The sequence below is a fragment of the Erythrolamprus reginae genome, chromosome 2, assembly GCF_031021105.1.
Source record: "Erythrolamprus reginae isolate rEryReg1 chromosome 2, rEryReg1.hap1, whole genome shotgun sequence".
NCBI classification, from domain to species: Eukaryota; Metazoa; Chordata; class Lepidosauria; order Squamata; family Dipsadidae; genus Erythrolamprus; species Erythrolamprus reginae.
In genome coordinates this window covers 194666724-194694258 of record NC_091951.1, presented here as the reverse complement: position 1 = coordinate 194694258, position 27535 = coordinate 194666724, and the positions used below count along the sequence as shown (strand labels likewise).

General features: G+C 43.0%; 1 protein-coding gene across 2 annotated transcripts in view; it reads right to left on the bottom strand.

Annotated features, from left to right (window-relative positions):
- Positions 1-27535, bottom strand: part of PDE1B (phosphodiesterase 1B) — a 230555-nt gene that overhangs the window by 170440 nt on the left and 32580 nt on the right. Inside the window, exon 2 of one of the 2 annotated variants that reach the window (XM_070741008.1) lies at positions 18637-18751. In XM_070741008.1, coding sequence (XP_070597109.1) covers positions 18637-18743 — 107 coding nt within the window. In that variant the 5' untranslated portion in view covers positions 18744-18751. Of the gene's footprint in view, positions 1-971; positions 999-18636; positions 18752-27535 lie in introns of those variants that run through there. The other variant, XM_070741010.1, reaches the window with a different exon arrangement.

Genomic DNA, 27535 nt, shown 5'->3' with positions numbered 1-27535 from the left:
ATCAGATGCAGTTCAGGAAGGATTCATCCAAATTCTGCTATGGGTTTTGTACGGCTAATTACAATAGATGAGCAATGGTCCATCAATCCAAATTGCTTAGCACAAGCTGGAGCAACAACCACAGAATTTTTCCTTCTTTCTCCCGAAAATTAGATTGGCTAAAAGGTTCATTAAAAAACCCAAGATCCTATGTCTGAATTATGTGTCCTGTCATCCTCCACCCTACCCCCGCCTTTGAAAAAAGGCTTTTATTCTGCACCTGATCCCACTTGGCCAACTTCTAGTAAAAACACAAAAAGGCAGTTTTGCAAGCCTGAAGCCTGTCCATTTGTATCCCAAAGGTACAACTGCATCAAAACAACACTCATCCAAAGCACGCACGCACACACACACACAAAAGGGAGATAAAAAATTTTTTTCTTCCTGCGGCTGGTTGGCAGCCCTGACTAAATTTTTAAACACCTGATAAACTATTACGCTGCTGCTATGAACACACAAAACTATTGGAATATCCCCTTATCTTTCTCTTGCAAGTTTGCAGTCACTGTCTCCCACGGCTTATTTTGAAGCCAGCCCACTGGCTGCATCGTTAATATTGAGGGATTAGATATTTATTTGCAATGTTGACCAACCTAGGGGCAAGCCATGAATTGCTATTACTATCAAGGACAAATCTCACAGGCCTGCCAAGTTCTCCCCGAAAGGTTTGACAAATAGCAGTTGACAAATAGTTTACTGGGCCAAGAAACCTACAGGCAATCATCATTTAACCATCACTCAATCAGTGACTGTTCAAAGCTACATCCGTGCTGAACAAGTGGTCCCTAGGACCAGTTCTCTGAGTTCCAACTTTCCCAGCTGTCCTACAGTTCTACAGTTACGATCTGGTCACTGGGCAATTAGCTCACCCTTACAATGTTCGCAGTGTCCTACAGGCACATCTGCCTGCAATTTGGCAGATCGATTCTCACCAGGCTCAAGGTTGACTCAGCTTTCCATCTTTCCAAGGTTGATAAAATGAAGATCCACATCATTGGGGGACAATAGGCTGACTCTGTAAACTGCTTAGAGAGGGCTGTAAAGCACTCTGAAGCGGTACATAAGTCTAAGTGCTATTGCTATTGCTATTACCATTTTCAACCTTCTCTATCGGTTTTCCTAAGCAGGGGTGGGGAATGATGGCTCTTTTATGACTTGTGGACCTGAGGCTCAGGAATTCTGGGAGTTGAAGTCCATATGTCATAAAGGGGCCATTGTTGGCCACCTCTGTTCTAAAGCAAAGTCAATGGAAAAGCCAGAAGGTATTATTGCAAATTGGTCCTAGTGGGGGTAAGTCACTTATACTCTTCCACATTTAGTAGCTGCTACCAGCCAGCTGCCTACTGTGCTCACATTATGCCAACCACACATCCTCCACCATCTCTGGCAGCAGCCACTTATTTGACTACCACATTTCTTGTGAGTCACCTGTGACTTGTTTTGCAATATACAATCCCCACTTAACAAAAGCAATGGGGAGTGCCATCTCTAAGCAATGCAGTCATGTAACATCACACTATATCAGTGATTTTCAACCTTTTTTGAGCCGCGGCACATTTTTTACATTTACAAAATCCTGGGGCACACCACCAACCAAAATGACACAAATCTAATAAATAAATAAATAAATACATACATACATACATACACACATACACACATACATACATACATACATAAATAACCCCCTCATATATATAATCCCATGTAACATCCCCTTATAAATACAGTCAATCATCAATCATCCCTCCTGAAATTTATACCACTGTCTCATTTATGGGTACTTCTCCTGTCTTTCCCCCTTTTCTCTCTCATGTTTCTCATTTCTCTCTCTTCCTCCCTTTTTCCCTCATTCCTTCTCCCTTTCACTTCTCCTCTTTTTCCATCCCTGTCTCTCTCCCCCCCCTTATGTGTGTGTATGTATACACACTCCAACCATTTCCAAAACCAGGTGAGGGCTGGGGTTTAATTCTCTTTTATTCTTTTCAAAACCAGGTGAGGGCTGGGGTTTAATTCTGTTTTATTCTTTTCAAAAACAGGTGAGGGCTGGGGTTTTTTTCTTATTATTTGGGTGCTTTTTACCATATGCTTCAAGAATCACCTCTCTCTCTCTCTTGTTTCTCTCTCTCATTCTCTGCCTCAATCATTTTCTCATTTCTCCTCCCCTTTTTGTTCTCATTTCTCTCTCTCTCTCCTTTCCTCTTCCTGTCTCTCTTGCTTTCTTTTTTTTTCTCTCTCTCTCTTGCTTTCTTTCAGTATCTCTTGCTATCTCTCTTTTTCTCTCTTGCTTTTCTTCTCTCGTGCTTTTTCTTGTTCTTTCTCTCTCTCTGTTGCTCTCTCTCATTCTCTTATTTTCTCTCTCTCTCTCTTTTCTTTCTCTCTCTCTTAGTCTCTCTCTCTCTTGTTCTCTCTTATTTTCTTTCTCTCTCTTTCATGCTTTCTCTCTCTTGTTCTTTCTCACTCTCTCTCTCTCTCTGTTGCTCTCTCTCGTTCTCTCTCTTCCTTTCTTCTCTGTGGAGGCCAGCGAAGGTTTCCCTTAGTTTGAATGTTCCGAGCAAGCAGCCCCTTTACTGACAGTCCGGGACGGGACTGTGAGAGGGGTGGGCGTTCCCACAGCGCTTGGAGCGGCTAGCGGCCGGATCGCCAGCGCCGCTGCAGCCACCACTGTGGAAGAAGCCGCACCCAAAAAAATCCGGAGAGAAGGAAGGATCGGGCGGGCGGGGACAGCCACAAGTGGAAGCCTCAGCCCTGGAGCCCCCTCACGTCCATGGCTTCTCGTCGATGTCTCTGCCTGCCCGATCCGCTGGAGTGCTAATAGCAGCGGCGGGCAGGAGCCCCCCCCCCCCCCCGCTATTCCCACCGCTGCCACCGCTATTAGCACTCCCGCGGATCGGGCAGGCAGAGGCATCGACGAGAAGCCATGGGCGCGAGGGGGCTCCAGGGCTGAGGCTTCCACTTGCAGGAGCCCCCCCCGCTATTCCCGCCGCCGCCGCTATTAGCACTCCCGATGCCACAAGTGAAAGCCTCAGCCGCTGCTATTGCCACCGTGGGGAGGCAGGGGAAGCCGCGGCTCCCTTTACTCCTACTGCCGCACCTCCCTGCCCCTGCCTCCCCACGGTGCCTCCAGCCAAATGCGCCCCTGGCTTCTCCGCCCTGCCCCATTGCCCGCCCACTCTCCTCCGCCGCCACCTCCTGCCTTGGGGCGAGCAATCCGGGAGTCCGGGACTGTGTGGCTTTGCGCCATGAAGAGAAAACGGCAGCAGGGAAAAGTCGGCCGTTTTCTCTTCATGGCGCAAAGCCACACAGTCCCAGACTCCCGGATTGCTCGCCCCAAGGCAGGAGGCGGCGGCGGAGGAGAGTGGGCGGGCAATGGGGCAGGGCGGAGAAGCCAGGGGCGCATTTGGTCGGAGGCACCGTGGGGAGGCAGGGGCAGGGAGGTGCGGCAGTAGGAGTAAAGGGAGCCGCGGCTGCCCTTGCCTCCCCACGGTGCCTCCGGCCAAACGCGCCCCTGGCTTCTCCCCCCTGCCCCATTGCCCGCCCGATCCGCCCACTCTCCTCTGCCGCCTCTCGCCGCGGCACACCTGACGGTGTGTCGCGGCACACCAGTGTGCCGCGGCACACCGGTTGGGAAACGCTGCACTATATGACCACTATATGGAAATTCTTGGCCCAATTACTATAGTTAATTGAGAATTATTTGTGTAAAATTTCACAAATTCTATCAACTTCAAACTCTTGGCTCGGACTAAGCTAAAAACAAGCATACACACACACACACACACACCACTAGCAACTGATGTTTTGTTATGTTAATCAAACCTGGTTCCACTCAATGCTGCTGAGAGGCCAACATGCATTGAACCACAAATGTTTCCAGCATAATAAATCTTTTGCTCTTTAAAAATCCAGGAAGATTGCATTATTGCCAATTACCGCAAGTAAGAATGGCTTATGTGCTTATCTTGGACTCGACAGGGTATTGTAGAGAAATGACACATATAAATCTTTTTGAATCTCATGGCCTCTTTTGCCCTACAGTTTATTTATCTTTTCCCATAACTCAGATCACTCTCTGTGCTAACTGAGGATAATATTTTTCTCATCAGAAAGAGTGGATTCCTGTCCCCAAAAGCTTCTGCTACAATGAATCTGTTAACATTTTCAGGGACACAACATTCTCAGTGCCACCTTAAGTGATCCATCTCTTCCCCATGATGGAATCTGTTAGTTACTCTTCTTCATGAGATTCTCAGGTTAGTAGCATTATCTCTTTGCAGTTATCAAAGGACAAGCCATTAGGCACATCCAAATTACATTAAGAACTGTCCATGGTACTGATCTAGCTTACTTATCTGAATTTGAACTACAGTGGTACCTCTACTTAAGAACTTAATTCGTTCCATGACCAGGTTCTTAAGTGGAAAAATTTGTAAGTAGAAGCAATTTTCCCCATAGGCGTCAATGTAAAAGCAAATAATGCATGCAAAACCATTAGGAAAAAAATAAAAGCTCGGAATTTGGGTGGGAGGAGAAGGAGGAAGAAGAGCAGGACGACAGTCACTTCCCAGAGCGAAGGGAATATTTCTTTTCTCTGGGCTCTGGCAGAGGTTTATTCCCTCTCCAAGCACCCAGAGAAAGGAAAATGCTTTGTCCACCCTGGACTCCCAAAGCTTCCTTAAGCGCCACTGAAAGGCTCCTCTGGCAGCCCAGAAAAGCCCGAGATGGCTGGGATTAAAGGGGGAAGGGCAGGAAACTGGCTAGGCCTTCGTGCCACTTTCAAATTTCCTGTAAAATTCTTCCGGGCTCGGGTTCTTATCAAGAAAAGTTCTTAAGTAGAGGCATTCTTAATTAGAGGTACCACTGTACTACAAAAAGTCCTCAACCTACATCTATAATTGACCCCAAAGCTAAATAGTTGTTAAGGGAGTTGCATCCCACTACAGGAGTCCTGGTGGAGCAGTGGCACAGAATGTAGTAGAAATCGTTCCTGATGGAACTCAAAGTTGACTGAGCCTTCCATCCTTCCAGGGTTGGTAAAAACGAGGACCTGGATCATTGGAAGCAATATGTGACATTGGAAACCACTCAGAGTGTGCTATAAAGCAGGGGTCCCTAACCGTTGGCACCAGTCTTCAGCATGTTAGCACCCAGGTCATGCAAACAAGTGAAGCCCCATCTACAGGATGCATCATGCAAAACCATGCCTCCTTCCATCTTTCCATCAAAACCTTTCTCTGTGGAACCAGTCCCTGATTGGTTGGGGGCCACTGCTATAAAGCAGTATGGAGGGATATATAACTCTAACGCTTATTGCTGTTGCTATTTTATGACTTTTTTGCCTTAGCTGCTAAATGAATCACTGCAATTAAGTGAATCATGCAGTTTTTAAGCACATCTGGCTTCCCCTGTTGACTTTGCTTGTTGGAATGTCAATCACATGACCAGAGAGCAGTGCAAGTGTCATAAATATACGCATGTTGCCAAGCAAATTTTGATCATGTGACCACAGGGATACTGCAATTGTCATAAATGTGAAAACTGATCATAAAATAGGTTTTTTTTCCCAGTGTCATTGTAACTTTGAACTGTCACTAAATTAATGTTTATAATGGTTGAGGACTACCTGTACAGTTCTCTGAAGCCAACCACCTGACAGGGCTTTGCTGAAAATGGGTCTACTATTTCATTTGTCAGGTGGGGTGAGTTCACTAAGTCTCTACACATCAAACTGACCCTTCTACAACAGGAATAGACTTTTCCTATATAGTACTGTGGAAAATGGGCATCAGCTTCAGAGATCAAAACTGAGCAAAATGGATTCATACCGTTATTTTCCAAACTCACAAGACCAACTCACAGAAAACATATTTATTAGCACATGCAAGCTGAAAATGGTCAAAATGGGAATGAAAATTCCAATTCAGCTGAATTGTTTCCATTGGGGGAAAATGTGTAGGATATATTTTGTAAAACCTGATATTTGGCACTGAAAAACATGTCAAGTTTCCTGTTATGATTTCAAACTCTGAAATTTCTGTGTAACAAATAGGTTCACTATGTATTAGCCTGATTTCATCAACAGTAACATACAATGCATCTCTGAAGGATACTGCAAACTAAATTTCAAATGTGTTCTTCAAACACATCCCCACGCACCATATCAGCTGATTATACCTAGCCAGTATAATTTGATTTCTGCTAAACTCATTGCTGCCTGAAAAACCTAATTACTAAAACAGAACCTTGCTGCCTCAAACTATCTGTGTCAGGGAATGTGCAAAGAGATTTCAAAAAACCAATCCAATTGTGCATATAGTTACAACCAATTCAAACAGGCCTTTGAATGCATAAAATTGTACATGGATGGATCTGTTATTTCACATAAATTGAAGAAAATGCATAACTCCATCACCCACTGAGGAGATGATGAATCAATTCAGCACAGCTATGCTATTCTACCTTCTTGGGATTGGGATTGAAACAATGGCATCTTGGCTCTGCAAAAGAGATGCTGTGACTTGATTGAAACCCAGGGTTCGTTTGGTCAAACAGCTGTCAAACCTATTTCTGGATAACAAATCTTAAAGCTAACTCCCAGTGGCCTCAAACAAGAGTCTTCAAGCCAGCTCAGCACCACCTCGTCCTGTAACTACTGACAGGATCAAGTCTCTCCAGCTTGGATAAAATAGAGTAAAATACTGAACATCCCTCCAAGTACCAGCAAAACAGTCTTAACCAGTCCAAAGCCTTCCAGAGGCACTGCCATAATGGAACCTCTGCTCCCAAATCAACTGGAGGCTGGAAGATTGGAGAAAATTGCGAAGCTTATTTATTTACAAGATTCAAACCTTTATTGTCAGAGTACATGTGTACAATGAGAGTGGCTGAGCCTCCCTTCGTGCACCTCCTCCCCAAACACAACTCACAGTGAAAGACAGAAAATCCCTAGCCCAGTGAATCCCACTAACAAACACCCAGTCCTATTGCACCATGTGAACATACTGCAAGTCAATCATACTAGGTTGTTGTAAGGTTATTTTTCATTCAGGAGTCTGACAGCCCATGGATAAAAACTGTACTTCAGCCTGTTAGTGCTGCTGCCTATGCTTCTATATCTTCTTCTGGATAGTAGGAGAATAAGGTGAGTTGTCCCTGAGGATTTTCCTCACTCCTCTAATTGCAGTGATCCCTAGCGATGTCATCTAGTGGATTCAGGGGACAGCACACAATGTTTTGTGCTGTACTCACCACCCTCTGTAATGTCATTCTATCTGCAGCTGTCAAGTCAACATACCACACTGCAATGCAATGAGCAAGGATGGTTTCTATTGTGGTCCAGTCAAAGGAAGTCATCAGTTGTTGTTCCACTTTGTTTTTTCACAAGACCCTGAGGAAGTGGAGTCTCTGTTGGGCCTTTCTGGCTACCTGGGTCGTGTTGATTTTCCATGTGAGATCTTCACTGAGATAAACTCCTGGGAATTTAAAGGAGGAAATTCTGTACACATACACACACACACATCACTTTAAAGTGGGGCAGGTTCCTCTCTCTTCTTCCAGAAGTCTAACACCATCTCCTTTGTCTTGCTGATGTTCAGATGCAGATGGTTTTCTAAGTACCAGGTGGATAGTTTTTGAACCTCCCCACTTATTTATCAAATGTATATGCCACTCATCTCATAGTGTGAGGTGACCATGTAGCAATTGACCATGAGCCAGGCATAGCTCTCAAGTAGATCCAGATACAAATCCTCATTCAGTCCTCAAGGGCAAAGGAGAGATTGTGAGCTAGTCTCTCGTTCTTTGCCTACACTGCCTACAGCGCAGTCAAGAAAATAAATACCATCGGTGCTTCCTGGAAAAGAAGGTGAGGAAGATCATTTGTATTCATTGACTTCTGAGGATTTCAGTCAAGATCCGGGAAGTTCGTTCTTTCTTTCTTTCTTTCTTTCTTTCTTTCTCTCTTTCTTTCTTATTTATTTATTTATTATTATTAATAATAATAATAATATAATAGTATTTTCACTCAGTTCTCACATGCAAGAAACTGTGAAATAGGTGTGGCACTTGCTCCCATAGGGTTTCTCCTATTTGGTCCAGAAGACAAACACTGAAAGGAGAGGGTTTATGTAGGAAGGCCTCATAATGTAGGAAGACCTCATTAGCATTATGTATGCCATTTAGCACTGACAACAAATAGAACATTGGATTGGTTCTCTTCTAGAGTTCCAGAGTCTTCAGTTTTCTTAACATTCACGCACAACAATCCAGAATCCTAAATGGTTACCAGACTGGGCAGGACTATCGGCACAGTTCTATCCCTATCAATCATGCAATTGTCAAGAGGAATAACTGAAATTGGGCAGCCAGGCAAGGAATACTGTATCTCCCAACACAGATCTTAAAATGTACTAACTGCCAAGCTAATACACAAGCTGTTTGGAATTAATGAGAAAGCAAGACAGAAAAAAGATTCAATCGCAAACAGTTTAAAGAAATAAATACATGCACCATACAGCCATTAGATTACATAAACGAAACAGCAATGGAAGATGTCAGCAGAAACATAGGTCAGGTTCAATTATTCAGATTGTGCTGTAGCCTAGGAAAATGGAAAACGGCTTAATTTGCCTCCTCAGTTTTAAAGATAGGAAAAACCCAATTAGAGTGATATTTTCTCAAGTGTAGTTCGATCCTCTAAAATGAAGAACCTATTCCCCAAATCCAGCAGGTAGATTATATTCTCCCAGTACAATCAGTTTATATTACTTTAGACAGAGTTCTACAGAGTTTGAGAGACGCTCAGTGATTTCATGTAAAATATGGAAATCATCTGCCATTACCTACTTCCATATTTTTTTTCCAATTTCCAATCTAGCCTACTATTCTGGAATTGCCTGATGATCTCTCTCAACCAAGTGTTGAGAAAGATGTCAGGCATTGTTTACCTTTTAAAGATGGGCCATGGTTTGCTAGGTGCTGGCACCTGCTATAACTTTCCAATATAATGATTGACATTGAAAGAAAATGGTAGCCTTATAAACCCGATGAGCTGTGGTAGCATAGAGACTGGAATGCAGTACTGCAGATTACTTCTACTGACTGCTGGCTATCTGCAGTTTGGGCAGCTCGAATCTTACCAGGTTCAAGGTTGATTCACCCTTCCAAGGTCAGTAAAATTAAGGATCCAGACTGTTTGACTCTGGAAACTACTTATAAAACACTGGGAAGTGGTATATAAGTTTAAGTGCAACTGCTATTTCCTTATGTGTGGTTTCTTTCTTTCGTTCTTTCTTTCTTTCTTTCTTTCCTTTCTATTTATTTATTTCTCTGCTGCCCTTCTCCTGAGACTCTCCTGAGACTGAAACAGGTATTTTAACATCTAATGCTGCTAAAATCCTCGTACATATTTGGACAAGGAACTCAGCTTGTTCTCCAACCCCCCCCCCAAACTGTCTGATATTTCTGGAGTAATTTCCATCATCCTCCCTTCAAGGATAGGGTGGGGATGATGGGAGTAATTCAACCCATCTGAACTAAACAATATCTAGAATATCTGTGAAACCATCACTATCCAACCATACAGAATGGAAGCTGTTGTGATTCCGTCCGAGGCCCCTCAGGGAACGGCTGATCTTCTGTCGGTTTCCTGCTCAGAGGGGGAGGATGAGGAACAGGAGGTGCAGGCAGACGAGGAGGAGGAATCTCAGGCTGAGGAAGAGGGGGAACAGCCAGAGGCCCCCGAGAGGGAGCTCTCCCCAGCAAGCAGCCTGGATTCCTTAGAGGAAAATGCACAAGCAATAATCGATCTGGGACAGAGAAGAGCAACACAAAGAAGGGACCAATTAGCTAGGTACTTTCAGCACTAAAGAGGCAACAGCTGGGTTTGGGTGTGGTGCTCTCTGGAAAGGCTAAAAGGCAGACCCACCCTTCCTGGCTTGTGGAGTATTATCTTTGGGAGTCCTGGGACCTGGCTGTGCTCTTTGGCGTCTTGGAATTCTGGCTTGTGACTTTGAATACTGAAACCTTGGGGGGGAAAGGTGGGGGGTCTTATTCTCTACAGTGGTGGGTGTGCCAGCAAGAAGGCTGCTGTATTGTCTGGACATCAGGACTCTGCTGTAAAGTCTCATAACCTGCCTGTGGGGAAGAACAGGTTTTTCTCTGTGTTTATTTTTCAAGCTATAAAGTACTTTTGCTTTTACCAGCGTGTCTGGCTGTTTTTTCCAGTTGGTGTTGAGGTCTGGGGGCACCCAGACAGAACAGGAAGCTAGAGAAAAGGGATGAAAAATGCTAAGTCAGTGCCACACTCTCCTATAGCCAACCCATACAAGGCCAATATAAGAAAAACAGAACACCAAAATGGAGACTGACATGTTATGATATTTTAGGGCTAGATATCTGCTGCCATCTAGTGGTGATACAGTTTTTTTCAAGCCACATCTCGTAGCCCTAGAATAACCCCCAGCTTCAGTCTCCTTTGAGAAAGATATAGGTATAAATACAAATACTTTCATTTCTACTTGGAACTTTCGGCTCGAGATGGGGAAAAATGAAACTTTAATTGTGGATTTTACCAATTAGAAAAACTTCTTGTTATAGAAATGGCTGGCTTAAACTATTAAAAGTAAAAAGTTGAAGTCTGATGTTAATGCCCTGATGTTAATACTTTGCCAAAGAGAGTTGGAAGTCAACGCCTTTCCTTTCTTTGACCCCTTTTCTTCCCCTCACTTTTCCTTCCCTATTTTTCCTATGATTTACTTTTATATTTTCTTTAAATACTGTATTATAAACTAATACAAATTTATCTATATACACACATACGAAAGACACAGGCATAGATGTGCACACATCGAGTATCTTGGCAGCATCCCTATACTACTCCACATCAGATACAACATCATAAGCACACACAAAACAGGTATTAAACTTCTTGGTTTACAGGGTTGAAAAATAGAGTAGAAAGGTAAGATCAAGTATATGCAAGAAACATGGTAAGAAGTCCAGTCTTGAAGCAACAGACATATCCTAACAAGGAATGCTAAAAAGACTTCCTTGTGCAAACTTTACAAAAATATCTACCAATCAAAAGCTAAAACACAATGGAAGGGTGGTGGAGATGGATTCTTCACTCATGTTCTCCTCTGCAGAATGTCTTTCATGGCTACAAATGGAATGGAAAGTCTTCTTAGGATACAAGCCGCCTAAGGCACATCCATAGCTGCCAGTCACCTTTCCATCAAATATGTGACATTTAAACAGTCCAAGCCCCACTCAAGCAAAAGCTCTCTGAACCTTAAGCTGCTGCAGCTTCAGCATGATTTGCCTTCGACATTGGTTGTCTTCTTCCAAGACAAATGGCCCAGAACTGACATGCACAATGGAACCTGAGTTCCTTGTAAGATTTCTGACTTCAGTCATTGATACCTTGAGACTGTCTGTTCCAAACAGAACCTCCCCCATAGACTATGCCTGAGCGAAAATAGGATGGTGCAAATCCATAAAGGGGATTGGAACTCACAAACAAACCTTTTAAGTAGTAGCACCCTCACTCTGGAATACTCTGCTCTCACGACTACAATGGTCCCTTTCATACTAATATATATTTATACACACACACATACACACACAAATATGTATGTATGTATGTATGTATGTATGTATGTATGTATGTATGTATGTATGTATATGTATCAATGTTTTTGCTGAATTTTTAAAATTAAGGGAGACTAGGATAGCACTATTTCGGCCTTGTTCGACCATATACATACATGGCCAGATCCTGTGGCCTAGAGGTTAATTCTCTGCCGTACAAGGCAGAAACTGCAGGAACAAATCCCAGTAAGGGTATGGCTAGCTGATGAGGCCAGAACAAGGGCGAAATAGTACTATCCTAGTCTCCCTTAATTTAAAAAAAAAATCAGCAAAACCATGTGATACATATACAATATATGTGTGTGTGTGTGTGTGTGTGCATGCGTGTCACATGTTTTTGCTGAATTTGAAAATTAAGGGAGACTAGAATAGATTATATATATATGTATATATTTCAGAGACCCTTCCAAGCAGAAGATGCATCAGGACTAGTAATAACCATTCACATCAGGAGATGATGCATTACATTAATGTTTTGCTTGTGTTATATTTATTTATGGTTTTTATTTTAGGAAACCAGTTTAATGATGTAAAGTAAGCCACCTAGAATCAAACAGATAAATAAACTCTTTGGCAAAATCACTCTGCCTGGTCTGAAACAGATCAGGGAACAAGACCGGTAGGAAATAATTCAATTCAATTCAATGTATTAGACTTGTATGCTGCCCTTCTCCAAAGACTCGGGGCGGCTAAATAAATACATATTGAATGGACAACCAGGAATGATTAGGAAATCCTCAAAGTATTTTTTTCCAACACAAAAATATATTCCTTTCATCATTTTTCAGAGCAATCAAGCACTGCTAAAAACTTTAGCAAAACAATACCAAAGCCCTGAACAAAAGTGAAATTTCAGCCCACATATTCCAGTTTCCAAAACAACAAGATTTCTAGCTACCATAAAGGAGGAAATATGAAGCTCCCAACAGTCTCAGTACTGCCTATCCACGATGGGTGCTGGAAGCTATAATGAAGTTATACCCAGCAGTGGGCTGCTGCCCGGACAGGGGGAACGGACACAGCGGGGTAGTGAAAATGGAACTCCACCCCAGAGCACCCAATTTGCACTGAAAGAAGTTGCAAGAAAATGCAGAGCATCCTGCATAAGCCACACCCACAGTGTGGTAGTAAACATTTTGGTAGCCCTTCACTGGTTATACCTATAGGAATCCACCAGTTATTGTTATTGTAAGCTGCCCTGAGTCCTTTGGGATTGGGCGGCGTAGAAGTCGAATTAGATAGATAGATAGATAGATAGATAGATAGATAGATAGATAGATAGATAGATAGATAGATAGATAGATAGATAGATAGATAGACAGACAGACAGACAGACAGACAGACAGACAGACAGACAGACAGACAGACAGACAGACAGACAGACAGACAGACAGACACGATAGACAAATAGATAAACAGGCAGGCAGGCAGGCAGACAGACAGACACGGTTTGACAGATAGATAGACAGATAGACAGATAGACAGATAGACAGATAGACAGATAGACAGATAGACAGATAGACAGATAGACAGATAGACAGATAGACAGATAGACAGATAGACAGACAGACAGACAGACAGATTCACGTGTGTGCTTTGGGCACCCGATCTGGAAAAGGTTAGACATCACTGCCTTATAAGGAGTCACATTTTGAGGCACAGACTGCAACATTTCCTTCTTCAAGCCCTCTTTCCAAGTTTATTCAACCAAGAGATGGCTTGATGAAAAGGTACTGATTATTTTACAGCCGAAGGACGGGGATTAAGGGGAAGATATGGTAATGAGTATGGAATTCCTTTTCCGTGGAGTTAAAATTAGAGGAAACTAATGGGGAAAACCCCATAAATGACAACTGGCTGAGTTCCAGTATAACTAGAATGCAGGCAATGTATTTCAGCATTCTATAAGGTTTGTCTTCTGCATGACTCCATCATACGCAGATTAATGTTATGTGGAGGCCAACCATAAGTATCCTACATCCACCAGTGGCAAGTTAAAGCTACATGTATAGAAGTTAACCACTCAAGGCATATGTATATGTATCTCTGTGTATACATATACATATACATATACATACACATACACATACACATACACATACACATACACATACACATAAAGATACAAAGAAGAAAATCATATGGAAAATTTGCCCTGATGTGCTTTTGCTATGGTTTGTATTACATTTAAATCAGGTTGCAAAATCAGGAGACATGGTTTGTTGATAAGTTTATCTATAGAATAAGCCAGCAGAAAAGGCCATTGAAAATTGTTTAAAACATTGGAGCAGCTTCCCTACAGGAAAAAGCACAAATGTTGAGAGATTCTAAATGTCAAGGGGATAGATTACAGAAAATAAGGCAAACCTGTATAAAATACACAATAACAATAAAGTGTGTATTGATTTTCCTACACTTGTCAAATGCTGTATTTGAATAAGCATTGCGACTAACAGGACAGCTAACTCAGAAATGGAGAAAATACGATCTGGCACAATGCATGAAATATCTGTGAGAAATAGAACCACAAGATGTGAATATATAAAATTGAATAGCCAAGGGGAAGGTAGGAGGATAATTCTGGGGGTAAAGTAAATAACACAGTTCCCTTGATTTTGTTCTAATCAGATTCAAAACCAGCATAATGTAATTAAAATAATTTTTCCATAAGTCTCCTGTACAAAAACTCCTGTACCACACAAACATGCCGAAATATTTATCAACACAAAAACCTGACTGTAACAATCAGTTCTAATGTAATGCTAATATTTTTAATTATAATATAAATATTTTCTTTCATGGAAGTCATGCAATTTCTTCCCAAAAAAAAGCAAACATGGGAAGAAATAAATCAAGATTATTTCACAAAACATAGTATCCATTCACACATTTCACCACAGCACATACACATTTGCCTAAACAGTAGATATTTTTCAAGGTCCACATTAAATCCCAGTTCCTTGACTTGCATGCCAGTGTGATATCTGAATGTGTCATCTCCACAATTTGCTGTTTCAAATGGTTCCTCGGAAAAACAGAGGTAGAGAAAAGCACCTGTGAGCTTTTTCATTCTCAGTTTCCCTGGTTATAATCGAGGAACAGGTGCAATCTAGTATACGGTGGTTGCCTGAAGGACTAACAGTGACAAGAGGACAGGGGACATGATGAGATCACAAGGCCATTCCCAATCTAACATCCACAAACTCCTGATGACTGCTTGGAATAGTCCCTGCAATCTTGATGACTGAAAGAGGGTAACTGGACAATGTCACCCTGGCAATTTTGTGTCTAAGGCAAAGACTAGAACTCACAGTCTCCTGGTTTTCTAGCCTGGCACCTTAACCACTGTACAAAACTGGTTCTCTATAGTTAATATACTTAGATACATATCCTGAGAATGCAATGAAAGTTTTAGCGCTGAGCCTCCAAAAGTAATGACCAGATAGTGTTTAACAGCTTCAGTTTGTAAGGATGGGAAGAGGGCATTCAGTCCAATGATTCTCAAGATGATCTTGAACAAAACGTTCATCGATTGTGCAGATCACAACATCTAGGGGACAGTGTCACTAATGCCATATCTATTCCAGATGTAGATTACAGCCGGTGGCATCTAAAACATCTGGAGGCCATTAGATTCTTGACCTCTGATTTTCTCTGCTTAACTACTGTGTAATCCTCTAGAATTTCAGAAACAGGATCCTACCCCAACATCTGCTGCTAGTTCCTTTTAACTAGACATGCCAAGGATTCGTCCCAAGAGCTCCTACAGTTCCATCCTGACCTTATGAGGTATCTCTCAATTCTGTAACCCATTACTATCCCACACTGCCTCCCTTCAGTAATTCATGGATGGGAGTGAGGGAGAATTCCAAGTCAGGAAAAAACAAGGTTTACGGCTAGTCCTACTCCAGCCATTCCACAGCCTTGCTCTTCTCTTTTTAAGTATTCAAATACTTAGGTTAATTAAATTTGCCAGCTATTGACAAAACATCACATTTGTCCCATTCAGTCCTTTGAAAATGTTAGCTATTCACACCTAGGTGTTAATCTGTGCTTTGGTTATTTTAAATATCTGCCACTCAACCTGACAGCGGATGCCTTCTTTTCCTGTGGAAGTCCTTTATAAATTGCCCTGTTGAGCTAGAACCAGATTCCTAAAGAGCTAGGATACAAACCAAGCTGGAGAAAGGACTACATGGATGGTTCAACCAATCCAACTGCAAGCACAAACTACTTTTCATTGTAACTCAACTGTCATGTCTGGATTTCCAAAAGGGCTCTGTGTGATTTAAATGATGTTTCTTCCCATTTCTTTTCAAGTTCCATCTTCACAACAACCCCAGTAGGTAGCTTTGGCTGAGAGATGCCGAACAGCTCAAGGTCACCTAGTGAACTCTGCAGATTAGACCAGCATCTCTGCAGGTTTGCATACAACAGGTAAGATCATGGAAACTAAAGGGGGGGGGGGTTTGTAAGGGAAAAGGCCACCTTCAAGTCACTGTACCGCTTCACAGTGCCACAATTTCAGCTATGTGTTCCCAGCAAGCGGCAGGACATTAACGAATTCCAACCAGGGATATATCACAGCTATCTATATGCACCATGCTAAAGCCCCATGTGACTTGGCCATTATGAACAACGATGAACCAAGCTGAGAACGATGGGATTTGTTATCCAAAATCCCCAAACAATGTTGGATCATGGAAAAGAGAGTTCAATTCCAACTAGTTCATATTCTTAACACAGTTCTACCGTACACCCACCCATTCTTTTCTTCTTTTCTTTTTTCTTCTTCTTCCCTTTTTTCTTTCTTTTCTTCATAAGTTTGTATGTCCATTGATTGTTTTGTCTTTATATCTTGGCTTATCGTCCAAACCCACGATTATTGTTTATGTAATTTGCCATGTTTTAACTGTCAACTGTCGTTATATGTTTTTTTTATGTATTTATTGTATATTTGTAAATAAAAACTTATTAAAATAATAAAAGAAAATAAAAAAGAAAAGAGAGTTCAGAAGCAAAAGTTACAGTGATTTGGGATCCAGAAACAGCAGATTACAGCACATCCCACAAGTTTCACTGGTATAAATTAAGTCCTGAATCAATCAAAAGGGACGCCTTCTGTATGAAAAACCAGGTTGCTTCTGGCCATATAGCTCTTTGTGATCTGGGGGGAAATGATGCATAGACTCAGAACTGTTCCACTGAGCTGAACAGGGACTGCTTCCCAGGCAAATGATAAAGGATTCTTATCTTGAATGGATTGGTAAAGGTCACCTCCAAACTACACAACGCTTTGGGTTATCTCTAGATATTAGGAACAATAATAACACTAGCACTGAAAACCCGCTAAGCAGACAGTAGGCTAGCTAAGCCATCTATAACGCAAGGAAGATTTCGGGCAATAACTCTCTGATCTCTATGTCTATGGAGATTCTCAGTCGTCCAGGCCATGGTCGTCCCAAAGGTGCTTTCTTGTTTTTCTTTGAAGATGATTCGCTTTTCATCCAAGATCTATCTGATCTGTAGTTCAGTTTCCTCCTCTGTTATGCCACACCGGGTATGCAAATTGAAGTCTATGCTTGGAACTTTTCAGAGATAGCGGAAACCGCTCTTCTAATATGAACGCTGTGGACTTTTTAGCTCAGTAAGCTAAGCACAACCTTTGCCTCAGGCCATAAAATACTTTTCAGTCTTCAATTAATCATAACAACAACAAAAAGACAGGTGAGAAGTAATGAGCTGAAGGCAGAGACAAAAAGAGAGATTTTCTGTGTTCAACTGTGTATACTTTCAACATAGGTATACACTACATATGTGTACACCTTTGGGGTGGGTGGATTTCCATTATTCCTTCTCACGCCACCCTAAACGACAAGAATTAGTGGCAGGCAAGTTTTTGTTTTGAACGCCCACCAAGTTTTCAATCCTCGGATATAAAAATGACCCCAAGCATCTTTTTAAACGCACACTCATCCCATCAGCATGACGCCTTGTTTCATGCTAACCAGCCTCTCTTCCTCCACCCCCTTCAACACACACAACTGAGAGCAAGCTGGCAACAGCAGGAGTATGGGGAGGGGAGGAAAGTCCCACACCAAAGCAGCTTGAGGCTATTCAGCCAGTTCTATTAATTGCTGCGGCAGGGGGAAAAAAATTAAAAGCCTCCCAGCGGTGAAGCCTGGCAATTCCCAATGCCAGCATCTTCGACAAAATTGAACATGATCAACTCACTCGGATGCACGGAAGCTTAACTGAACCTCAAAGAAGGGAGTCGGGTTTGACAGGACATCAAGGAACCACCAGAAGACCCCCCTTTTTATGTCGGGCACGTTGCAAACCAAGCACCCTTTCCATTGCCATAACTACACAACAAACACATGCATATGCTTGTAGCAAACCCTTGCTCGCAGATCATAGCCACCCCGAGAATACGGAGAGGGGCAGCATACAAATCTAATAAATTATTATTATTATTATTATAGCTGCCAGGCTAAGTCCGACTGCTTGGATTTAATTTATTTATTTGATTTATAAGCCAGTCCAACTCCTTCTGGACTCTGGGCGGCGCACAACATTTCAAAACAATATTATAACAATGTTTTTAAAAACCCCACAATTAAAGCATTCCTATCCACGGTTGGAGCTGGATGGTATAAAGCAGTGTTTCCCAACCGTGGCAACTTGAAGAGATCTGGACTTCAACTCCCAGAATTCCCCAGCCAGCATTCGCTGGCTGTGGAATTCTGGGAGTTGAAGTCCAAGTTGCCAAGGTTGGGAAACACTGGGATAGAGCTCATCGACTAGAAACTGCAAAAGTATCCAAGGCTACCGAACATGGGAAAGCGATTGGACAAGAGGTAAGGGGGGGGGGAACCTAACAGAAGAGAAAAGACAGAGAAAAGATGGAGAGATTTGAACCCAGGGCCCCAAATAGGGGTTACTCACAGCGCTCGGAGCTTGACCCACATCTTCTTACTGGGGGCGGACTTGAGCTCCAGGGGAGATGGACAGTCATCAGGGGACTCCAGCAGTTCAAGGTGCGGGGATTCCATATCAGGATCTTTATAAAAAGTCAGAGTGGCAAAAGGATGGAGGAAAGCAGAGTTAGGGAGGAAAGAGAAAAAAGGATGATTTCCTCCCTTCCCCAAATGGATTCCACTCGCGCCTTCCCATGGTCAACCTTCGGAGCCCCACTACCAACGGTAGAGTTTTTGCCTCACAATCATGGTGAGTTCGATCCTAGGCGTAAGGGTCTCCCACTCAGGCAGGGGGTTGGACTAGATGACCTGCAAGGTCCCTTCCAACTCGTTAATAGATTATCAAGAGTTGGAAGGGACCTAGCAGGTCATCTAGTTGTTGTTAACTCCCCGCTCCGAGTCTGCAGAGAGGGGCGGCATACAAATCTAATAAATTATTATTATTATTATTATTATTATTATTATTATTATTATTATTATTATTATTATTATTATTATTCCCGCTTCCTCGACCCTCCCGGACAAAACAAGCGCCCTCTCTCCTTCCACGACCTCCCCCCCTCGCCCCCGCCTCTTTAATTCCCACCCACCCCTCCGCGTTGCCCGCTCCTTGGCCGGGTTACCGGCTGTTTTCTCGGCGCTCATCTCTTGCTCTCGGTCGCTCGGGTGCCGGCGCGGGTGTAAAAGGCGCGAGGGGCGGTATCGGGCCGAGCGTGCCGCCTTGAATCATCCTCCCTCAGCCGGGTGACTGGCAGCCGATTTCCCCCCGCCCCGCCGCCGCCGCGCCAGTCGGAGCGCTCCCCCATCATGGCCTCCCTTCAAATGAGAGGGGCGGCTTTGGAAGAGACCCCCCCGCCCACACTACCACCCCCACACCTTCCTTCTCTCTCCCCTCAGGCTTCCCTCTCCTTCCGCAGCACCCACGCGTGGATCCGCAGGGAAAGGGGGGGGGGGTTCGGAATAATAATAACAATGATAAACCCACGGCCACCGTTGCTCATAGTCGCCGGAGACGCGCCGTAGAAGATCCGCCTCTCCGAATCTTTCTCCTCAAGGCGAGGACGGCCAGAAGCGTCCCGGGCTTGGAATTTGGAAGCTAAAATGGCCCCGCGCAGGGTCCCCCACCCCCTCCCTCCACTTGCCGCAGCCCCGCGCCCAGATCCACACATTCCCCCGGCCTTTGCAGCCTGTCTCGCTTTTTACCCGGATCGGCTCGCCCTTTCTGCCGCGGGAGACCCCGGTGCGCCGTCCCGACCCGGAGCGATCCTGTCAGAGGCGGCAGCGGCGGCGGCGCGGCGGTGGCTCCTGCGGCCGATTCCTCCGAGCGCATCCGGATACCCTGAAAGCTCGATGGGCTGGCGAGCGCAACTTTTCGGCGAGGCAACAACGGCGGCGGCAGCGGCGGCGGCTGGTTCCTGTTGCGGCAGGTGCGCGACGCGGCGGTGCCTACTGCGCCGCTACATTTAGAGGGGAGGGGATGGCCGAAGAAAAGGGGGAGGGCGGCAGTGGCGAGGAACCGAAGCACCACCCCGGTTGCTGGTTGGTCCGGTTTTCGTGGCCAGCGCGCTTCACGCCGCGCGAGCCGGGTTTGGTTTTCCAGGCCCGTTGCGACACAGACTCTGAGCACGTGCAGAGGAGCCCCCCAAAGAAAGACTTTCCTAGGATCGCTCAGGATTAGGCAGAAGAAATTTTATGCGCTCTGTTTCTTCTCGTCCCGAAGAAAGAGAGCGCGTCAATTCTGGAGAAATTCAGCGAACATCCGTGGAGAAGTAGTTAACGTTGATAGTTATTGGATCTGATTTGGTACTTCTTCTCCATCACTCTGAATGACAGCCTTTTAACCAAAAGGGGTTTGCTGTTTTATCAATCCTGAATCTCTTAAGCATTTAGCTTTTATGGATTCAGGTTTAGTAGGTAGGTAGGCAGACAGACAGACAAACGAATAGAAGTAGGTAGGTAGGTAGGCAGACAGACAGACAGACTAGGTCGGTAGGTAGACAGAAATGGAGGGGGGAGAGAGAGATAGGTTAGGTTAGGTTAGGTTTATTGGATTTATATGCCGCCCCTCTCCGCAAACTCGGGGCGGCTCACAACATGTAGGTAGGTAGACAGATAGAGATGGAGGGAGAGAGAGATAGGTTGTTAGGTAGGTGGTAGGTAGGTAGGTAGGTAGATGGAGGGAGGGAGAGAGGTAGATGGATGGGTGGACAGATGGATTCATGTAGGTAGGTAGAGATGGATGGATGGATAGATAGATAGATAAATAGGTAGGTAGATGGATAGATAGATAGATAGATAGATAGATAGATAGATAGATAGATAGATAGATAGACAGACAGACAGACAGACAGACAGACAGACAGACAGACAGACAGACAGACAGACAGACAGGTTGTTAGGTAGGTGGTAGGTAGGTAGATGGAGGGAGGGAGGTAGATGGATGGACAGATGGATGGATGTAGGTAGGTAGAGATGGATGGATAGATAGATAAATAGGTAGGTAGATTGATGGATAGATAGATAGATAGATAGATAGATAGATAGATAGATAGATAGATAGATAGATAGATAGATAGATAGATAGATAGATAGATAGATAGATAGAGTCTGTGTGCGCGCGCGTGTATGTGTTTCCCCCAGGTTCAAATCCCGGTAAAGGTATGGCTAGCTGATGAGTGCAAAATAAGCTTGAAATAGATCTAGACTAGTCTCCCTTCCTTTTCATTGTCAGCAAAAAATACGTTATATACATACATACTGTACATCACTTCTAATCCTGTGAAGGAGAAAAACTCTCCACTTTTTTTAGTCTTGGCAAGTGGCAGCACAGGGCCAACCCAATTGGAATTAGATTGACTGTTGTGTGTGTATGGCTCTTTTTAGGATATTATTTTATTGTTATTATATTACTGAATTTATCATGTATTTTATTGTATTTTAGTATTGTTGTATTTATCCCACCTTGCTAGCTGCTCTGAGTCCGCTTTGGAGTGAGCGGCATATAAATAAAGTAAAATAAAATAAATAAATAAAATTGTTCTTGTAAACAAACAAATACAAAACCCCAGTCTCTGGATTATTTAGTTATGGAATGGGAGACCACCAGGAAATGCCCAAACTGGCCTGTGGATGGGATCAGGAAGTCAGGAACAATCAACCCTTTGAAAGAAGGCAACGAGAAACTGCTTCTGTTGGCAAGTATAATGACACTAAGCCGTACAGCAGAAGTCAAACTCAACAGTCTCATACTAGAGACTGCCATCTGTAGCTTCCACCAAATCTTTTTAACTTGAGCTATTTTTAAGCCCCAGCTGAGCTCCAGATGGTAAGGGGGGGGATCACTAAGCATCTGCAAAGAGCCTGTCATTGTTGCCATCAGTTTGGTTAAAACACATGTCCAGAGGTGAGGATTATTTGCTTTAAGAGCTAAGCGCATCCCCTTAGCTTTCCTCGGACTCCTTGTCTGCACAGGGATGTGTCCATGCCATCACCAACCTTTACAAAAGAAGCTGTATTTTATGTACAGTATCTTTCTCATATTTGGAATGTTTAGGCATTTATTTTATTTATTTATTCAATTTTTATGCCGCCCTTCTCCTTAGACTCGGAGCGGCTTACAACATGTTAGCAATAGCGCTTTTTAACAGAGTCAGCATATTGCTCCCACTGACCTACAGACCTACAGTCAGCTTCAGTGGCCTGCAGTACAGTAGCATCCTGCAAATAATTGTGCTTCCTGTGACACCCAATGGAAGCCAAAGTTGGACTTTGAAGAAGCAGGATAGGAAGAATATTGATGCTTTGGAACTTTCATGTTGGAGAAGACTGGTAGCTTTTTTTTTAAATTTTATTTTATTTTATTAGATTATAGAATAAAAACCAAAAATGCAAAAAGGAAATAGTAGGACACAGTGGAGAGGAGGAGAAGGGGAAAGAAAAGGGAGAGAAAGGAGAAAAAAGAAGTAGCATTGACTTCTGACTCCTTCTGTTGCGGTAGAATAAAGCATTAACATTGAATCTCCGTTTTTTTACTTTTCCATAATGATATAAACTAGTCATTTGCATAACAACAAATCCAACTGATCAGTAATACCCAAAATCAAAGTTTCATTTTTCCCCACCTCAAGAACAAAGTCCAGAAGCAGTTTCCAAGTAGCAACAAAAGTACTTTAATAATAATAATAATAATTATTATTATTATTATTATTATTTATTAGATTTGTATGCCGCCCCTCTTTGAAGACTTTTCTTTAATTTAAAAAGGGCAATTTAACCATCTCTGCCAACTCCATCAGCTTCTGTAGCCATTCATTCATGGTGGGAATCGATATGTCCATCCATTTTTGTGCATACGGTAGTTTTGCTACCATCAATATTTATAATTTGTATTCTGCAACCCAACAAGACCGACACAGACTTCAGAGGATAATCAGAACTGCAGAAAAAACAATTGCAGCCAACCTGCCTTCCATCGAGGACCTGTATACTGCACGAGTCAAAAAGAGGGCGGTGAAAATATTTACTGACCCCTCGCATCCTGGACACAAACTGCTTCAACTCCTACCCTCAAATTGTCGCTACAGAGCACTGCACACCAAGACAACTAGACACAAGAACATTTTTCCCCGAATGCCATCACTCTACTAAACAAATAATTCCCTCAACACTGTCAACTTTTTACTAAGTCTGCACTTCTATTTCTACTAGTTTTTTCTCATCATTCCTATCACCCTTTTCCTCCCACTGAGGACTGTACGACTGTAATTTGTTGCTTGTATCCTAAGATTTTTATTAATTTTGATTGTTTCTTCATTGCTTATTTGACCCCTATGACAATCATTAAGTGTTGTACCACATGATACAACACTTGATACCACATTCTTGACAATTCTATATTTTCTTTTATGTACACTGAAAGCATATGCAGCAAGACAAATTCCTTGTGTGTCCAATCACACTTGGCCAATAAAGAATTAATGTGTTCCCTCGATTTTCGCGGGTTCGAACTTCGCGAATAGCCTATAACACGGTTTTTCAAAAAATATTAATTAAAAAATACTTTGCGGGTTTTTTTCCTATACCACGGTTTTTCCCATCTGATGATGTCATACTTTATCGCCAGACTAATAATTTTTGCAAATAAATAACCAAAAAAATAATTATTGTTAATAAATAATTATGTTTATAAATATCAGGATCACTAAGTGTCTTATTCAATGGTGAGTACCAGTAATAATGGTGAGTAAATGGTTGTTAAGGGAATGGGAAATGGTAATTTAGGGGTTTAAAGTGTTAAGGGATGGCTTGTGATACTGTCCACAGCCAAAAATGGTGTATTTATTTCCGCATCTCTACTTCGCGGAAATTCGACCTTCGTGGGCCGTCTCGGAACGCATCCCCCGTGAAAATCGAGGGAACACTGTATATTCTAGTCTATTTCTATTCTATTCTATTCCATTAGAACAACATTCTAATTTTTCTCCCAAGTCTTTTTCCATGAAACCCAAAAGACTCTGATGGATAAGCCAAGAAAATCAACAAAAGGCTCATTGAAGAAATCAACGTAGAGTTCTCACAAAGGATCAGGCTCCAATTATCCTACTTTAGATACACTAAATGTAGACCCAGGCCTCAGGAAAAGGCCCTAATGCTGGGAAATTGGAAGGAAAGAGAAGAGGATGACTATCATCAAGGTGAATAGAGTCAGCACAGTGATGAAAAATTGAACATCCTGAAATACAGGTAATTCCTGGTTACCAGCGTTCCTTTAGCGAACTTTTGAAGTTACGTGATCAATGCCCTCTAGTGGTTATGAACATGTCGTCTTTGTGTACCACCTCAGTTGTTCACCTGTACGAGCAACCGCAGAGGTTCTGCCACATTTGCTCTGCACGTTTTTGGCATTTTGCCAGCCAAAACAGCTCCTCACCCAGCACTTTGCAGGCCAAAATGGAGATTTGTAGATATGTTCAAGGTATAAGATTCACTTTCGCAAATCCTCAGGTTATGAATGGAATGGGCAAAGTCCACTACTTTCATAACTCGAGAGCCATCTGTACCAGATTAGGAACAATCATAGCTGGCTTCGATGAAAAATGTTACGTTGGGCAAAATGCAGATCAGTTGATATTACAGGTTTCAGGGTAATAATAATAATAATAATAATAATAATAATAATAATAATAATAATAATAATAATAATATTTTATTGGATTTGTATGCCGCCCCTCTCCGCAGACTCGGGGCGGCTAACAACAATAATAAACACAACATGTACAATCCAATAATAAAAACAACTAAAAACCCCTATTATAAAACCAAACATACACACAAACATACCATGAATAACTTGTAATGGCCTAGGGGGAAGAGCTATCTCAACTCCCCCATGCCTGGCGGTCTAAATGAGTCTTGAGTAGTTTACAAAAGACAGGGAGGGTGGGGGCAGTTCTAATCTCCGGGGGGAGTTGGTTCCAGAGGGCCGGGGCCGCCACAGAGAAGGCTCTTCCCCTGGTGCCCACCAAACGACATTGTTTAGTCGACGGGACCCAGAAAAGGCCAACTCTGTGGGACCTTATCGGTCGCTGGGATTCGTGCGGTAGCAGGCGGTTCCAGAGGTAATCTGGTCCATTGCCATGTAGTGCTTTAAAGGTCATAACCAACACTTTGAATTGTGACCGGAAACTGATGGGCAGCCAATGCAAGCCACGGAGTGTTGAAGAAACGTGGGCGAATCTTGGAAGCCCCACAATGGCTTTCGCGGCTGCGTTCTGCACGATCTGAAGTTTCCGAACACTTTTCAGAGGTAGCCCCATGTAGAGAGCGTTGCAGTAATCAAACCTCGAGGTGATGAGGGCATGAGTGACTGTGAGCAATGACTCCCCGTCCAAATAGGGCCACAACTGGTGCACCAGGCGATACCTGTTACAAGATCCTCAGATTGATCCAAGGCTAGTTTTTATCTTATCTTGAACTTTCACTCTGAGCATTAGACTAGTGACGCAAAATTCAGAGGCCTGTGACTCACTAGTATCCACACAGAATTTAGAAACCTGTGACTCAACAATATCCACACAGAATTGGGGGAAGATGTCAAACACTAGACACTGTGAATTCCCTTGTGAATTACAGGAATTTCTTCCTTGTTTAAAACTCTAAGCCAGGGATGGTGAACCTATGGCACGGGTGCCACAGGTGGCACACAGAGCCATATCTATTGGCACGCGAACTGTTGTCTTAGCTCAGTTCCAACGTGCATCTGTGTGCTGGCCAGCTGATTTTTGGCTCGCACAGAGGCTCTGGGAGGGCGTTTTTAGCATCCAGGGAGCCTCCAGGGGAGATGGGGGAGGGTGTTTTTATCCTCCCTTGGCTCCAGGAAAGCCTTTAGAGCCTGGAGAGGGAGAAACACAAGCCTAGTGAGCCCACCGGAAGTTGGGAAACAGGCCATTTCTGGCTTCCAGAGGGCCTCCTGGGGATGGCGGAAGCTGTTTTCACCCTCCCCGGGCATTGAATTATGGGTGCGGGTACTTACACATGCGTGATAGCATGTGCCCATGCTCTTTTGGCACCCGAGGGAAAAAAGATTTGCCACCACTGCTCTAAGCGTCTCTCTGCAATAATTCCTGGCTCTGCTCACACTATGATGAAGACAGCTTTTAAGCAGGACTTGACAAAGACCTTTCCTTCTCACCATGACCCGATCAGCCCTGGTGCTATGTTGCTGCCTGTTCTGTTTCCTACCATTATGATTAATGGCCACCGATGGAACAATTCTCTTGTCCTTGCTCCTTTCCCAGAATATATAGATGTAAAATAGGTAGAGTAGAACGAGGCTAGACACAGAAAAATCATTACTATCTCAGCCTTTAAAAAGCAACTCAATACGTTTTTAAACAATATTGCTGAAATTTATTTTACAGTACAATATAGAAGCACTAGAAGTACCACAAGAATCCTTTCAAAATCCCAAATCAGAGGGTTTATTAAAAAAAATCAAAACTTTTCTTTCCTTTATCTTTTCTTCCCCTGTAGAGCTGGATGTCTAAGAACAATATCTGTTGTCAGATAAACCATATAGCATCACTTTCCAGACTATATCCTTCCAGGGTCATTTCAATATGAGATGGGTGGCAAATACATGTAATAAATAAATAAAATTAAAAAATAAATATCACTTAGTGGGGAGGGAGAAGCCTATTTGGGGCCCTTGCCACACAATGGCCCTTGGGCTCTGCCTTTCAGAAACTAGGTGAACCCGGAATAAACACATCTTATTAAATAAACAATTAAACATACTTAATATGACAACTTCTTATACCTCCACACATTATAATTATTTCTCTAATTAAAAATTAGCATCAGTGGCAATTTTGGGAAGTTCTAGGCTCCACATGCAAGCTTAGGAATATGGGGTCATCATAAAATTGAAAGTAAATCGGGGAAAGATTTTATATAGTAATGTGATTAATAATCATATACACATGAATGGACCTAAAGAAAGCAGAATCTGAAAAGAAAGAGAGATAAAGAAGGAAGGAAGAAAGGAAAGAGAGAGAGAGAAAGAAGGAAGGAGGAAGGAAGGAAGGAAGGAAGGAAGGAAGGAAGGAAGGAAGGAAGGAAGGAAGGAAGGAAGGAAGGAAGGAAGGAAAAAGATTAAAAGCATTGCTGGTAAAATGTCAGTTTCCGCAAAGAGTCTAAAAATGAGATTGTAGTTGCAGCCGAACCTGGTCCATGGTTCTGCTGCAATTGCCATCTCCTTTCTAGACACTTGATAGAAATTCAAAGTAGAACCATCCTTGATTAATCTTGCAGAAAAGCTTTGCTTCCAACTGCTCAACATTTTTATGACAATCTTTCAAGCTCCACAA